The 14,126-nt window shown below is 40.8% G+C and overlaps 1 protein-coding gene across 10 annotated transcripts in view; it reads left to right on the forward strand.

The window, feature by feature from the left end:
* AGAP1 (ArfGAP with GTPase domain, ankyrin repeat and PH domain 1) overlaps positions 1–14,126 on the forward strand; it is a 375,831-nt gene that overhangs the window by 305,112 nt on the left and 56,593 nt on the right. For 5 of the 10 annotated variants that reach the window (XM_083841487.1, XM_083841488.1, XM_083841481.1 and 2 more), the window contains one exon: positions 7,810–7,887. The exons of the other annotated variants lie outside the window; for them this stretch is intronic. In XM_083841487.1, coding sequence (XP_083697613.1) covers positions 7,810–7,887 — 78 coding nt within the window. The remainder of the gene's footprint in view (positions 1–7,809; positions 7,888–14,126) is intronic. 10 annotated transcript variants of the gene reach the window in all.

The raw sequence follows: 14,126 nt of genomic DNA on the forward strand, positions 1-14,126 counted from the left end.
TGCTATGGCAGAAGATTTTTCCTCATGTATCTTCTCAGTCTTTATTGTTACACAATAAAAACAAACAAACGTCCTTACGTGAATGAACAGTGTTATTATTTTGAGCTTACGATGATAAGATATTCTGAGAAATGAGTGGCATGCTGACTCCATCCCCAGCCCCCTTCCTCCAGTGTAGGTGAAAAGATCCTATTATTTCTGATAATTGATGCTGAGGGCTGTGGCGTGCCTCATTTAATCAGCACTGTTCAGCACACTCCAGGGATGTAATTCATGCACACTTTAACATCCAACATGGCTGACAAAGCTTGGACACACAACCTAACGGCTACATCATTTTTTAATCAGCTATCTGAGGACTATTTATCTAATCAACAAAGAACTCTGTCACACGGAGACCAGAGGTGACATTAGCAAGTCTGTAGTTTCTCAGTACAGCAGTGGAGGAGGATTTTTAGGGTGAGACTCTAGATATTGAGACTCCCCTAAGAAAGAACGTGTATTTCTGCTTATCACGTGTAAATAGTTTGGTTTAAGAAACTTGAAGAGGGTTAATGTGATGTTTAGGTGACCAGCACCTTAACCATCCTTAGAGAACTTCACGGGTATTATTAAACAGAGGTACCATCAGACGTGCACGTGGCTTATACAGTAGATGCGTTTTAGAAATAATGGTATGTGATCATAGTGGTGGTAAACATATTTAGTACAATACCTAACTAATCAAAATTAGACAGGAAAAGTAGATTCATTAACACAGAATAAATAGCATCCCTATTAAAGAAAGCAAACACAGAAGAAACTCTGTCTGCAAGGGGTTGGTCACAGATGTAAAGTTATTGCCTGAACAAATACGAAGATATGCGGTAATTGGGAGTCATTAAGCTTAATTGATTCCCAGTTACTCCGTATCTTAACAAAAGGCTATTCCAAAGCCTAATTTTCTTCTTCATCTGCTGACATGCCTATTCTCACTTTATGACATAAACATTTAAAACATGACCAAGCTCATTTTACATACAGCATGTATGTTCAATAAGTATAATTCATCTCACAAGGTGAAATACTCAAAATTAACAGCAAATGGAGGATTGCCTATGCCTCCAGATACAGCTGGATGTCCTCCCAGAGCTTCAGCTGAAATGACAAACTGTTGCCACCATTTTATCATCAGGGCTTGCTGCAGTGGGCAGAGACCTAATGTGTAATCATCTCTCACTAGTTCTAACTATCTTCTATTTGGATTAATTTTTTAGAGCTCTATTACAATGGTGTTTGGGTGGTCAAAGACTTGTTCAGCCATTAAATAACATGTACAGCTTCCATTTCAGAGAATGTGCATTGCAGTCTGTGCCGTCTAAACTGCAAATTTAAAGATAAGGACATGGAAAACTGAAATAACAGAGTGTAATTGCATCTGGTAAAGCACAGTGAGTCCCTTCAGTACCTAAGGAGTCGTGACAAGGGCTTCATGACTCCTATGCTGTGTGTGCTCTGCAGGCACACGTAGCCTCTGTCTGTTTGCCAGGCTGTAGCATTTCTACACATTAAGTCGCATGTGCCCTAAGTCATGCTTGATTTAAGCAGTTAAGGCTTTCCATGGGAAACCCAGATTTTTATTGTTTTTTAAGGTCCAGGTTGTAGATCTGGGAGCTTTATGGTTCTGCAGCTGGTGAAACAGAAGGACGAATTGGTGGGAGTAATTCATTTAAAAAATAAACAGGAAAAGCTTGTTTAGAACAAAAAACAAAAGTGTGAGTCTTGCTTGTGTAAACTCTAGAAGAGGTCAAAGCCTGTGTTCTGAAAAGATGAGTTTATCGAATCAAGATCAACTCCTGAAGGCATGCACCACTAGCAGTTTTTAGGTAGCTAGATGCCCAGGATGTTGTTTGGTGAGATACAAAACCCCTTTGCCTGCAGTTTGTCTCTTAATTAATCACTTGTTCCCAATGTTCTTAGAAATTGCTCTTTCTAAGGGCTTCTCTGGTGCCCTTATGACATGAGCTGGGTGCTTCTCAACACCCTTTTGTGGCAGGGAGTTTGTCTTGCATTATTGGCAGGTGCAGCAGAGCTGGGGGAAAAATGGGTCTATGGGCTTTGGAAGTGCAGTCTGTCCCATTTCAAGGCTCTTCTGGCACAATAAAGTTGAGTTACATTTGCAGAGCAATGCATACGAGAAGTTTGCCTTGCAGCTTCCCAGTAATGGCAGTGCTTTGTTCAGCAGGGCTGTGTGACTGGTGAATCAGCGTGAGGTTTTTGAGGTGAGAATGAGGGCTATGTGCTACCCGTTTGAAATGACTTTCATATAATGTTATGTGTAGAGCAAGCAAACCTTGGCAGCTGTCGTGGGTAACGCAACCCCTGCTGACACATGGATCGCTGGTACGATAGTCCCATTTGATAGAGAGCACGTCCTTCTAAAAGTAGGTGTCAGCCCTCGTGAGTGCCAAGCAGCGGCGAGTTTCGGCATACTGCTTTGCAGAGCTGTGCTTGGTTCCCAGCTGTACACAGGGAGGATGCAGCCAGAGAAACTGCATTCTGCATTTGCTAACAGAAACTATGCAAAAGGAGCATTTTTCTATGTGTCTCAACCAAGAATTTTTTGAGCCCAGGCTTAACACTTGGCACCAGGAGGCATCCGTCCTGGCCAGGGCTTCTGCAGGCTGTGAACTCTTGAGGCAAAGAGCAGGAGACACTGGACATGTCATGTCATGTCATGGACAACACCTGAAATGGTGTTTGAAACCTGAAAAGGGTTTCCATTTTTTTGTGTATTTGTTTTTGCTGTGTTTTTTTTTTTTTAATCTTACAAGGGGCCATAGGTGAGGCATGAATGAACAATGGCAAGTGTTTTGTCTTACTGGACTCATAGTGTTTAGGTGGAGATGTGGCAAGGTACTTTCTAAAAGTGAGAGCTACCACATTCACTGATGAAACACAAAACTGATATTAAAAACACCCATAAGATGCTCTTGCAACTCTTTTGAGTGAATCAGGAGGAGTGAAGGAAGGAAATGGGAGTGCTTCTGGAGAGACTGCAGGGAACGCATCCAGTCCTCCCTTCTGGATGCAGAAATGGCTGGGAATGTATCCTTCCAGAAATGCAGTTCTGCCCCAACAGAACTTTGCAATTGTGCCCATCATTTGTTCACCATAAAAATTATGATGAAAATTAGGATGAAGCAAAGAGGAATACAAGCAGTTTGAACTGGTATGTCTGTTTAGGTAGCATGTGGTTCTTTTACAGTACATGGAGATGATTTTTACTTTTACAGTACATGGAGATGACTGCTGACCTCTGACTACCTGGGGAGTAGTTCCTGCTATAAAAAATAAATATCTGTATGGTCCATTGTAACACTTGACACAGTTATATAGAAGCACATCATTCTTTCCTCCTTACAAATCAATGTGGTAGGTTCTAGTCCCTCAAGTGGTGTATTTGAACTAGATGTCTGAGCGTGTATGTGCCACACGAGTGACGCATCAGATCATAGATGGTAAAATTGAGAGTAGCTTCCTTGCAAGAGCTCAAGAAATCATTTTAACCCTTCATCGTAAAACCACATGTCAGGCTCCGAGAGTCAACGCTTTCATGGTTTGTTGCTTTGTGATTTCTTCCCATGGTAACTACTGGGAGGAACTGCCGGATGATGGCTTGCACTGAGTCGAACATTGCAACAGTTAAGGCGTTGTTTTGCAGGTTTGTTAAAAGCAGAGCTCAGAGCCATTGGGTGACAGATAATGACTTATTGTGCTAGTCCAGATTGAGAGTTTGGAATCACAAATTTATTTGCCTGGCAAAGGTAAGAGTTTAATCTCAGTAATCTAAATTCTGGAGTTAATGAGCTTGGTAAAGATCAGAAACTGTGCTTCCACTCTGTGCCTACATGCTAGTTGGGATGGGGCCCTGCTTTGATTGCTGCAAGTTGTTGTTTTCCTTTCAGCATTCAAGCCAGAGATCAGGGCAAGTGTCGATGTTAATAAGATTTTCTCGAAACGTTATTAAAATACATCAGTCATTCAGATTGTGGTAGTCCTGCATACTAGGCAGAATACTAGTTGCCATTTCAGGACAAGCTAAATCAAATACTTGTATCTTTTGGGAAATAGTTATCTTCATTCCAGGTATTTGTTGTTTGAGAAAAGTGTTTGTTGTTTTCTATTTAGTATCTCTAACTAGAGATGCTTCTTAGTAAGATTATTCTAAGAAAACAGACTTCCAGAAAATACTTCAACAGATCAATTCACCTTAAAGATCTTTTCTAATTAGAAAGCTTTGTTTCTGTTAAATAATGAAGTATTTTTAATAGCTTTTCATTGGAAACCAGTTCTGGCTTGCATGGTTTTCTTTATCTATGCACACACATATACATCACCAGAGCTGGCAACCAGAGCTCACACTGAGCTAACTTAAAACTGGGGAGTGAACCCAGACTGGATGGACTGAATATTCTGGCATGTAAGTCAAAGACAGATCAGGCAAACAATGACCTCCAGTGCCTGCTGAGGCCTTGTTTGCAGGTAGCAGAAATTTATAGTCAGCCTGTAATTTTGAAGGCAGTCAGGGTGGGATGGCTGGGCTAGGCCCTGGTGGTCGCACGCACATCAATCACGCGGTGGAGGCTGAACTTGGCACTGTCCAGCCCTGCTGCTGATCATATTCGTGAATTCTCAGAGACCGCAGAGCACCACCAGGAAGCAGACTGGAGTCTAATCGATGCTAAAGGACACACTAGGATGTATCAGGACCTCAGCTTCACTGAGAAAAAAGTCCATTTGTTTAAAAAGAAGAAAAAGGCATGACACTTAACACATTAAAATGGACTATTTCATCAATAGGTTAATAGAAAACCAGGTTGCAAGTTCACTTCCTGCTTATATGTCCGTACTTTAACATGCGATTAAAGTTTGAAAAATGAAAACAGACTGGGAAAGGGTCTTTGTATACTGGAAACGGTCTTCCTTTTCTGAGGGTGCCAAACCTCGATTTTGTCTATTTATATGTAAATTTTTTTCAGGAAAAACAAGTTTTCAGCTGGGAAATTGTGCCTTTCTAGTTGCTGGTACCTGCTGGGACTAGTTAAATATTTCTAAAACCGAAGATTTTTCATATTGAAGGATGCATACAATGAAGATATATTTAGATTTGATGAACTTTAATTTTTAAATAGATCTAACTTAATCTTCCAGATAACATTATATATTTTAATTTCAGTGATATATAGTCTAAAGGATGTCACTCAGATGAGTGACACGAGCCAGCAATGTACGCTTGCAGCCCAGAGAGCCGATCACGTCCTGGGCTGCACCCACACGAGCGCAGGCAGCAGGGCGAGGGAGGGGATTCTCCCCTTCTGCTCTGTGAGACCCCCCCGGGGCCCCAGCACCAGCAGGACGCGGGGCTGTGGGCACGGGGCCAGAGGCTGGAGCACCTCTCCTACAGAGCCAGGCTGTGGGAGCTGGGGGGGTCAGCCCGGGGAGGAGAAGGCTCCGGGGACACCTCGTAGCGGCCTTTCAGGGCTTAAAGGGGATACAGGAGAGCTGGGGAGGGACCCTTTATTAAGGAATGTGGTGATAGGACAAGGGGTAATGGCTTTAAACTAAAAGGGGGTAGATTTAGATCAGACTTATGGAAGAAATTCCTCATTCTGAGGGCAGTGAGGCCCCAGCCCAGGCTGCCCCGAGGAGCTGTGGGTGCCCCATCCCTGGCAGTGCCCAAGGCCAGGCCGGATGGGGCCTGCTCTGCTTGAGGGGTCCCTGCCCATGGCAGGGGTGTCACTGGGTGGGCTTTGAGGTCCCCTCCAGCCCAAACTGTTCTGTGATTGTAAGGTACCCAGTCCTCCATTTTCCCTTTCAGCATAGAGCACTAAAGCCTGCGGATTACTTTATTACAACAGGACGTCTAGCTTAACAGTCTAGGGTGCTGAGGCATTTCTCTTCAGCTGCAGTAATAACTTTTTTATAGCTGTTTTACTGTCTGTGCGGTTTGAAGTTCTTTCTCGGTGTGTACATGAGGATAGCTTTACACAGGCAACTTTGAGATAGGGGCTGGAGAGAGAAACGTTCTCCTTTCAGTGCCTGAACACATCACCTCCTGCAAACACAAGCTCTGTGCTGCTTTATGACAGGTATCCATGTGCAGCAAACAAGTGCTTGTTCCAGCCTTAGATCTTCAGCCAAAAATCAAGCTTTTTGTTAAGCATTTGAATGACTTTGTGTCACTGTTCCTTTTCTGTGGAAGCAGCTGTTCAGTCTGAGTTCCATGGGACATTAAAAAAAGTTCTCTGTTAAATTTAGAAAGAAAAATTCTTAAATGTTTTATCACCGTACTCATTATGTTATGTGATGTTCACGTTATCCTAAAGGATGAGGAGCGTCTGTGCTTAGGGGGTCTTAATCCAAATTCATCACAAGTTTCTTCATAATAAGCTGAATCAGAGTGGTAGAATGTTCGGTTTTAAAGCGTCATAGAAATTAATCATAATTAATAACACTCTAACCAATACTGTCCTTTTCAGAAGTCTCACACCTGAGCTCAAGCTTTCCACTGTCTGTGGGCACTAGGTCTGTGTGACCTGCTGAGAAAAGTCATAGAAGGAGGTCTTGGTGCTCTTCCATTTCTCACTGACCACAGTGATCTCATCCCTGATCCTGTACAACACATTTTACAAAATTATTACAGGCTAGGCAGTGTTGCATTATTATTTCTTGAGTGGGTGACCTGATGAGGTGGTTGAAAAGCTTGTAGAGATACCACTTCCAGTAGATACGCCATTCCCTCCTTGTCCATGGGTAGAGGAGAGGGGACGTTTCTATTATTTCAGCGTAAGTCACTGTTAGAGGCCAGCGGTACCGTGGTGTGCTTGGATGTTTCATACAGTTCCTGTCTGATGAAACTGAGTCTAAGCGTGTTGTTGATTGAATGCGCTTCTCATGCTGTGAATTCACTTTCAAGGCGAAACATGTAGATTTTAAAGAACATAAAAATTTAGTCTCTCTTAATGAGCACAGGAATTGAGTGCTTTTGAGCAATATTTCCTGCTAATTGTAAAAACAGCAGCTGGGATCTCAGAAAATCTAAAAAATTGTGGATTCTCATAAAGCGATGGTGGTGTTTGTAATATAAAAAAAATATATATATACATTTGTAATTTCCAATTAAAACTTCTGTTTTGCAGTGATTTGCTAGGGGCAGGGGGGGAGCACAAACATAATTTACACAGCATCAATGTCTACTTGACAGTCTTCAAAATAATTGAGTAATGCCTGTAAGCTCAATCCTGCAAATAACATTCGTTCTTGTTTTGATGATTTAAGCCCATTACATCATCACCTCAACTTTTAAAGGTGTTATAACTACAGGCATCAAGTGATTAATATAGGCTTTTGGAGGAAAAGAACTCGTCTAGCTGAGTTTTGGTATTAAATAGCATTTTACAGTAGTTGTTTTGACTAGTCTGCTATCCTCTGTACAAATATGTTGTGCATTTTTAGTTCTACTGGTCTGGTTTTGTCTGTTCTAATAGCAGATCCATCTGGTCGTGCCAAACCTTGTCATGTTTCAGAGTTTTAAAAAACATTTCCAATAAGGAAGAGGCTTTCCATATTGTTTGTGGATCTGAGAGGCTGTATAGTCCTGTGTGCATTTTCTGTGTGTAACTCTTCACATGTAACAGGCTTGTGCTTGTATTTTACTTCACATGCTATTTTGATGTTTCTTTTTCCCCCCCTCCTCATTTTTTTTCTTTTCTTTATTTTTATTCTATTCTCTTTTTTTTCTCTTCCCCTTCTGCTCTCTGGATGCAGCCAAACGCAAAGCTTGGAAACTAAACCGTGTTGGTAGCCTGCGAAATATATACAGCAGCAGCAGCACCAACACTGAAGGTAACAAAACAACACGTTTTAGATGAACACCTCCTCTCTACCCCTTTTTTAACCCGCTTTTCCGAAAATTGTCCTCGTTCCGTCTCTCGCTTACCAAATGCAGGAATGGAAATCAAATTTGCCCAAAGCATGCGTGCTTTCATCTTGTGTTTGCAGAGTCATTCCAGTGGTCTTTTCATCTTTTTGTTTGTGCATTTTATTTTACCATTCATGTTCCTTTCAGCTTACTTAAATTTTGACCTTTCCCTCTAGTCGTGGAGTGGTGATGTTTAAATTACTTCAAGAACCCATTTTCTTCTTTTATTTATTTATTTTTTTATATTCCCTTTATACATGTGGGCACTCAATGTAATATTTCCCAAGTTATTACAGTTTTTAAAAGTGTTAGTATCAGGTGTAATGATCTGTAGCCAAATACAATAGTGTGCCGTGACATTTAAGTAACAGTCTTAATTTGTTTTGTGAAAGCGTTCTCCATAATGCTCTTTGCAGCTCTAATCCAAAGGCGAGACAGTGCCGGGTCATTTGCATGTGCTACTCTTGCTTGTAAATTCTGTATATTGTTGTATTTCTAAAGGTCATCTGGTGCCAAAGTTCACAAATTGACTTACATTGCTTTTTTTTCACCGAAGACAGCCGTCATGGCTTTTGTATAATAGCACATTGAATTTTTTTTCCCCTCCACCTTCATTTGAACAACACAATTATAAACTTCCTTCTTTTTTTATTATTACAAATGTCAAAGGTCAGAATTACTTGGAAGCCAGGAGAGGAGAAAAAACCTCTGCCACCATCTCCAGCGGCATGTAAGAGGGATAGTGTAAGAAATATGGAATGCAAAATAGGTCACAACTCAGTAATCTCAATATAATGGGGGGGGGATTTTTTTCACTTAAGTGCGAACCAAATGGGTCAAGTAATCGCAAGCGCATGCCCTAACACTAATTGACTTATTTTGGAATGATTATAACTGTAATATTTTTCTTAATGTCACTGTTTTCTGGGCTGTTGATTTTAGTGATTGCCAAGCAGTGGCATTAAATCTCTTGTAAATTTTAAATTGCATGCTATTTCTGTAAACAAGTCCCTCTGTTCACATCCTGATCATTAACCTTTGGTGATTTATATCACCGTCCTTTTTTGCACAATTACTGCTGTATTGCTGTTGGATGCCATGCTCTCACTGCCAAATAAAGTATATGTGGGAAACAAAAGTGTAATTTTCCTGCAGCTTGTTAAGGAGGCTTTTTTTAATTATAATTTTGTTTTATTTCTCATTGTAAATGTAAAATTATTACCTTTCAGAGCAACAGTTGCAAAATTCTGCCTATTTTGATCATTTTGATGTCTTTTCAAGTGCAAAATATGAAATGAGAGAAAGTGATTATTGGACATAAATGTTTTCTTTTTCCATTTAATAGGAAGCTAAGTAGATACATTTTAAAAATATTTAATTTTGTATGTACGTGCTGGTTTTTATCTTTTCTGTTAATCAGTGCACAGACATGTTTGTTACAGGTATGCTCATGGAGGAGCTGGTGATTTTATACCTACTTGTTACTAAATTGTAGCAGTGAAACAAGTGTAAAGAATTCCCTTGTGTCTTACAGATGAAGATTTCGGGGTTTAGGGCCTGTCTAGTTTAAAAAATCCCTTACTTCACTCATCAAACTAGCTATTGAAGGCACACTGAATAAGCTTATGGGAACGTGTTCCTGATAGCTATATGGTCCAAAGAGTTTTGAGAGATGTCATCAAACGAAATTCTGAAATTAAACAAATACATCTTTTTTTTGGAAGTATAATCCCTGCTAAAAACTGAAGATCCACTGTTCTCCATAGTTTTGCATCTCTGAGCTTGTATGTTTAACCTCAGTGTGATAGCGGGAGTTGTGAGACTGGCAAATGTAGAGTTAATGAGCAGTGTAAGTATTAAAAGCCACATGTTTAGATAATTATGCCTTCAAAAAAGAAAATGTTGATAGGAAATGACAGTCCAGAATAACAAATCTGCTTTAGTCTTTAGCACATGCTTGCTCAATTGCACTTACACGTTTTTACAGAACAAAAATATTCTCATCATGTACAATTCTCATTTTTAAAAGCTTGATCTAGAAAGCAGCTTCTCAGCTAGTTTTTAATTCCAATCCTATTATTTAGGGATTCTGTACGCTTCCATGTAGCAAAATCTCCAATTAAGATGGGGAAAGCAAAGGTCTGCGCACCTCAACTCAGATGCTGCAAAGGTTTCATCAATGCTTAGCAGCAAGTGTCTGCGTGGTCCTCGGCATGGTGTGTCGGTCACTGGTCCCTGGTGCTTGCACGAGGTCACCTTTTGGTACACGCCGTGCAAAGCTGAGAGTCCTCCCTGAATGTGGCTCCTCTCCGCTATTTGATGCCAAAACCAATGCATTTCTGTCGTGTCTGTTCTGGCCGGATTTTCACGAAGGTGACTGTCTGGGTGTAGGATTCACAGCTGGATGACTCTAACTTCTGAGGGCAGAAAGAAGCGGGCACTGTACTGCTGTGTCCTTTGCTTTTCCTTCATCACTTTCTTACTGGTGTTATTTAGAAAGATTATTTCTTAGATTAAAGAAAGTAAAATTTCTTGCAATTGTAGAGTTTGACTAAAACCGCTCATTTTCAGTGGTTTTTTTTTCTGTTTGTTTTTTTTTTCATAGGGAGTCACTGACAAGTGAAAAGGTCCCACCTGCTCCTTATTGCAGGCAGCCAGGATTTAAGCAATCCTTTGATTTTCTAGGGGGAAAGCATGTTATAGCATGTCGTGCTTAAAACAGACCCTGCTCGATTTCACTCTTCTGAAGCTGGAGTCTGTTGTACCTGCTCTCAGAGCAGTATTGTTAAAACATGGAATTATTTTTCCTGTAGCACCATATTTTGCACCACCATTTAAAGAAGTAGCTTTATGAAATTTAATGACTGTGCACTGCGTGCTATGGTTAAACATTCAAAAAGATACTAAATCCTCATTTTTCCATTCTTTATGGTTACATGTGATGTGTTAAGCCGTGCTGCATCGGAGTTGCCAGGATCTCATGGAAAACTTGTCTTCTGCATATTCATTAACTCCCAAACTACCTTTTGTTGAAAAGGTCGCAACGCTGTTGCTGCCGTGATGCTGTGCCAATGCAGAAAGTTAGCTTTTGCTCAACCATAGCAGATGCAGGGGGAGGCTGTTCAGAACACCGAAGATAAGCTCTACCCAATCGACAATTTAAAAAGTAAGCTCCAGGCTTGAAATGTATTGGGGAACACCTAGTGCAAGTATAGACTTAGGTACCCTATGAACTGAATTTAAAAATGACTTCATGGATTTCTTCAAATCGTGTTGTCTTAAAGCAAGTATGTATGGTGGGGGGGCTGAGCGCCTTGAGCTAGAAACAAGCCTTTCATCAACAGTTTGTCATTCACGGGTAGTGATATAAAACAGTACCACTGAAAAATTCTTCCAGTGGAATGCAACCTTTATCAAGAGCTGTGGGCAACTGATAGCAGAGCTACATTGTCCTGATAGGGTTGATTTTCAAAACTAATTAGATTTAGACACTGGGTTTGGAAAGGGGAGAGAAGTATTAGCGTAGTCATGCCCAGTGGGACATGGCACAAATATTTCCTTAATTGATGCTGCTAATAAACATGCTTATCTTCCAAGTTACAGGGATAATTTACACCAAGTGGCAAAATGTAGCGATAGTTATCATTATATAGTACATAAATAGCATGCACCTTTGTCGTAAACAAATTGTATATTGTAAACATCCAGTGTTGATTACTAGGGCACCTCAGCAGTTTTTCATTATCATCCTTTTGAAAAGATTGAGGGTTATTAAGGAAGGATGCTTGAGTGGAAGTGGTTTTTGAGAGATAAAGGGGGATGTGATAAAAAGGGAGTTTAAATAGGTCTCAGTGTTACTTCAGGCAGGCTTGAATAGGTTTGAAGTTGTAACCTCAACTCTAGAAGATGCTTTATGGGTGTTTGAAATATGCCATTGAATCTCTTGGTTCTACACTTGCTGTTTCTGGAAAGTATACCCTGTGCCAGTGGCATCGTCCACCAGACGTGCACAGTCAGTTGCTATTAATTTACCTAGGTAGCATTAGCACCAGGATCCTCTGATGGCAGCTGCATTGTGCAGAGATGCAAATGCACGATTTAGCATCTAAGGTAAGAGGCTGGTTGTAGACCGCTGACTTGGAAGTTAGAAATCCAGTTTTATTTCTGACTCTGTACAAATATTCCTGTGGGCCTATGAAAAATGCCTTAATCTTGGTAAGTCTTCATTTTATACCCTTTGAAAAGTAACGATACTGGGTTTTTTAAAAGCAAATATTGGGGATGGGTGTGACTTCTGATTGTAGAGTGCCTGGCAGAAAGGGGGCCTTATCTTCCAATGACGTGAAGCTGTGCTTGTGGTTATCCAGCACTGGTGCAAGGTGTCAGTAGCTATTTGTGCAGTTCTTAATATTGAGAGTAAAAGATCTGAGAAGTGGAAACTGCAAACAAAATTATATAAGCACATTGTTTAGAGCAGCTCTTACTGGGATACCAAGATGTGTGTTTTCCCTACATTTTAGTAGACTTAATTGAGCTCTCTGGAACAAGTCATAGACTAATTGTATCCTGTAGTTATTTTTAGTGTAGTTTGCTAAATCTGATCTCTGTTACGTACAATGAACACAGGCATTGGTGTGGGAATGCAGCAAGACCATGCCTAACTGTTTGTTTTCCCTTGCACAGCACTTGCAAGGAATTGCGCATCGTTCTCCGTAAGTGGGTGGGCTGTAACAATGTATGTTGTTTGGCAGGGGAAAATATACGTGAAGTTCTGTTGAATGAAGTAAACTTACTACGAAAAGATAATGGTGAAATCGGTATGTGCAGCATCAACCGTGGTACCGTGTGGTTCCTTGAAAGTGGGGGTACTAATGGTTTCCATGCCACCATATGCAATGCAATGTAGTTTTCCTAAAACTCCCTGGTTGCACATCCACTGCTCCTCTAGTAAAATCCAAAAAAGTCTCACGTGTTAGGTTCTGTATCATCACGGTCTTACAGTTTGGGCTTATTTCCCATTTTAGCCACCCCTTCCCACTTATACCAAAAAAAAAAAAAAGGAAAAGAAAGAAAAAGAAAACCCACAACATTTGAGACATCTCATGTTGATAATAACTTCCAAATGTAAATCAGTTGCAGCTGTTTCTTAGCACTTTAACCCTTTGTCTGCTGGGCTTCCAGGAAATAATTGATGACTGATTGGCCCATTAACCTTTTTAAAAAAAAGTTTGACAGCCTGGACTTGTGTAATGAGGAGGGATTCTTAGTGAAATCAGTTTGATGGCTGAGTTGCTTGCCCCTGAGGAAGAAAAATTAGCCCCATGGGACCTCGTCTGCATAGAAACTGGACACAATTAGTGTAATATCCGGTGTTATTAATGTAGTTTGGAGTAATTGGGCAGGTTGATTTCGACAGGTTGATGGTGCTAAAATACTATTATAGTGGACCTTTCTATGAATAACTGTTAAACATGGAAAACTGTTTAATAAAATTTTGTGATTGGGCTCATAGGGATTTAAATAGCACAACCCATAATTTTACCGAAGAGTAAAACAGCAATTTCACCCTGCTGCCTGGATTTTTCTGTTTGTGTTTGCAATGGCTGAGGATCTACATGTTTGCTACCTGCATGGCGTGCCTGTCTTACACATTGCTCTGCAGGTGACGTGGCGTTGGCTCTGGTGCTTTGTTTTGCAGTTGTGTTTGCAAAAACAAAACTCCATCACGTTTAAGGAGAAAATGTATTATTGAACGCATCTTCAGCGGGTGCTCTTGCTTCTCGTCTGAGCTTTTTAAGGAGCAAGCCTAATAAAATATGCAAACTTGTGCATTCTTAATGTATTGTCAACAACAACCAAGTTGTCAGCTTGCTTTCTGATGACATGAAGATGCCCTCCCAGCCCAGCCTTAGGACATGCTGCAGCCCTCACAACCCGTGGTAGGGCTCCGCAGGGACAAACGCACCAACGCACCATGCAGACCTGGCAATCCCAAGCCACAGCGGCTGCGAGGCATTTGCAGCTTTTGTCACAGTGTCATCTGGTCACTGCAGAAGAGGTCAGAGATTAAACAAGAGAGCCTTTCCTTTGAAAAAAGGATACTTCATGTGTAAAGGAACACCGACAGGAAGCAGCTGGCAGTGTTCCCCCAATTTCACTCGAG

Source organism: Anser anser, assembly GCF_964211835.1.
Source record: "Anser anser genome assembly, chromosome: 6".
NCBI classification, from domain to species: Eukaryota; Metazoa; Chordata; class Aves; order Anseriformes; family Anatidae; genus Anser; species Anser anser.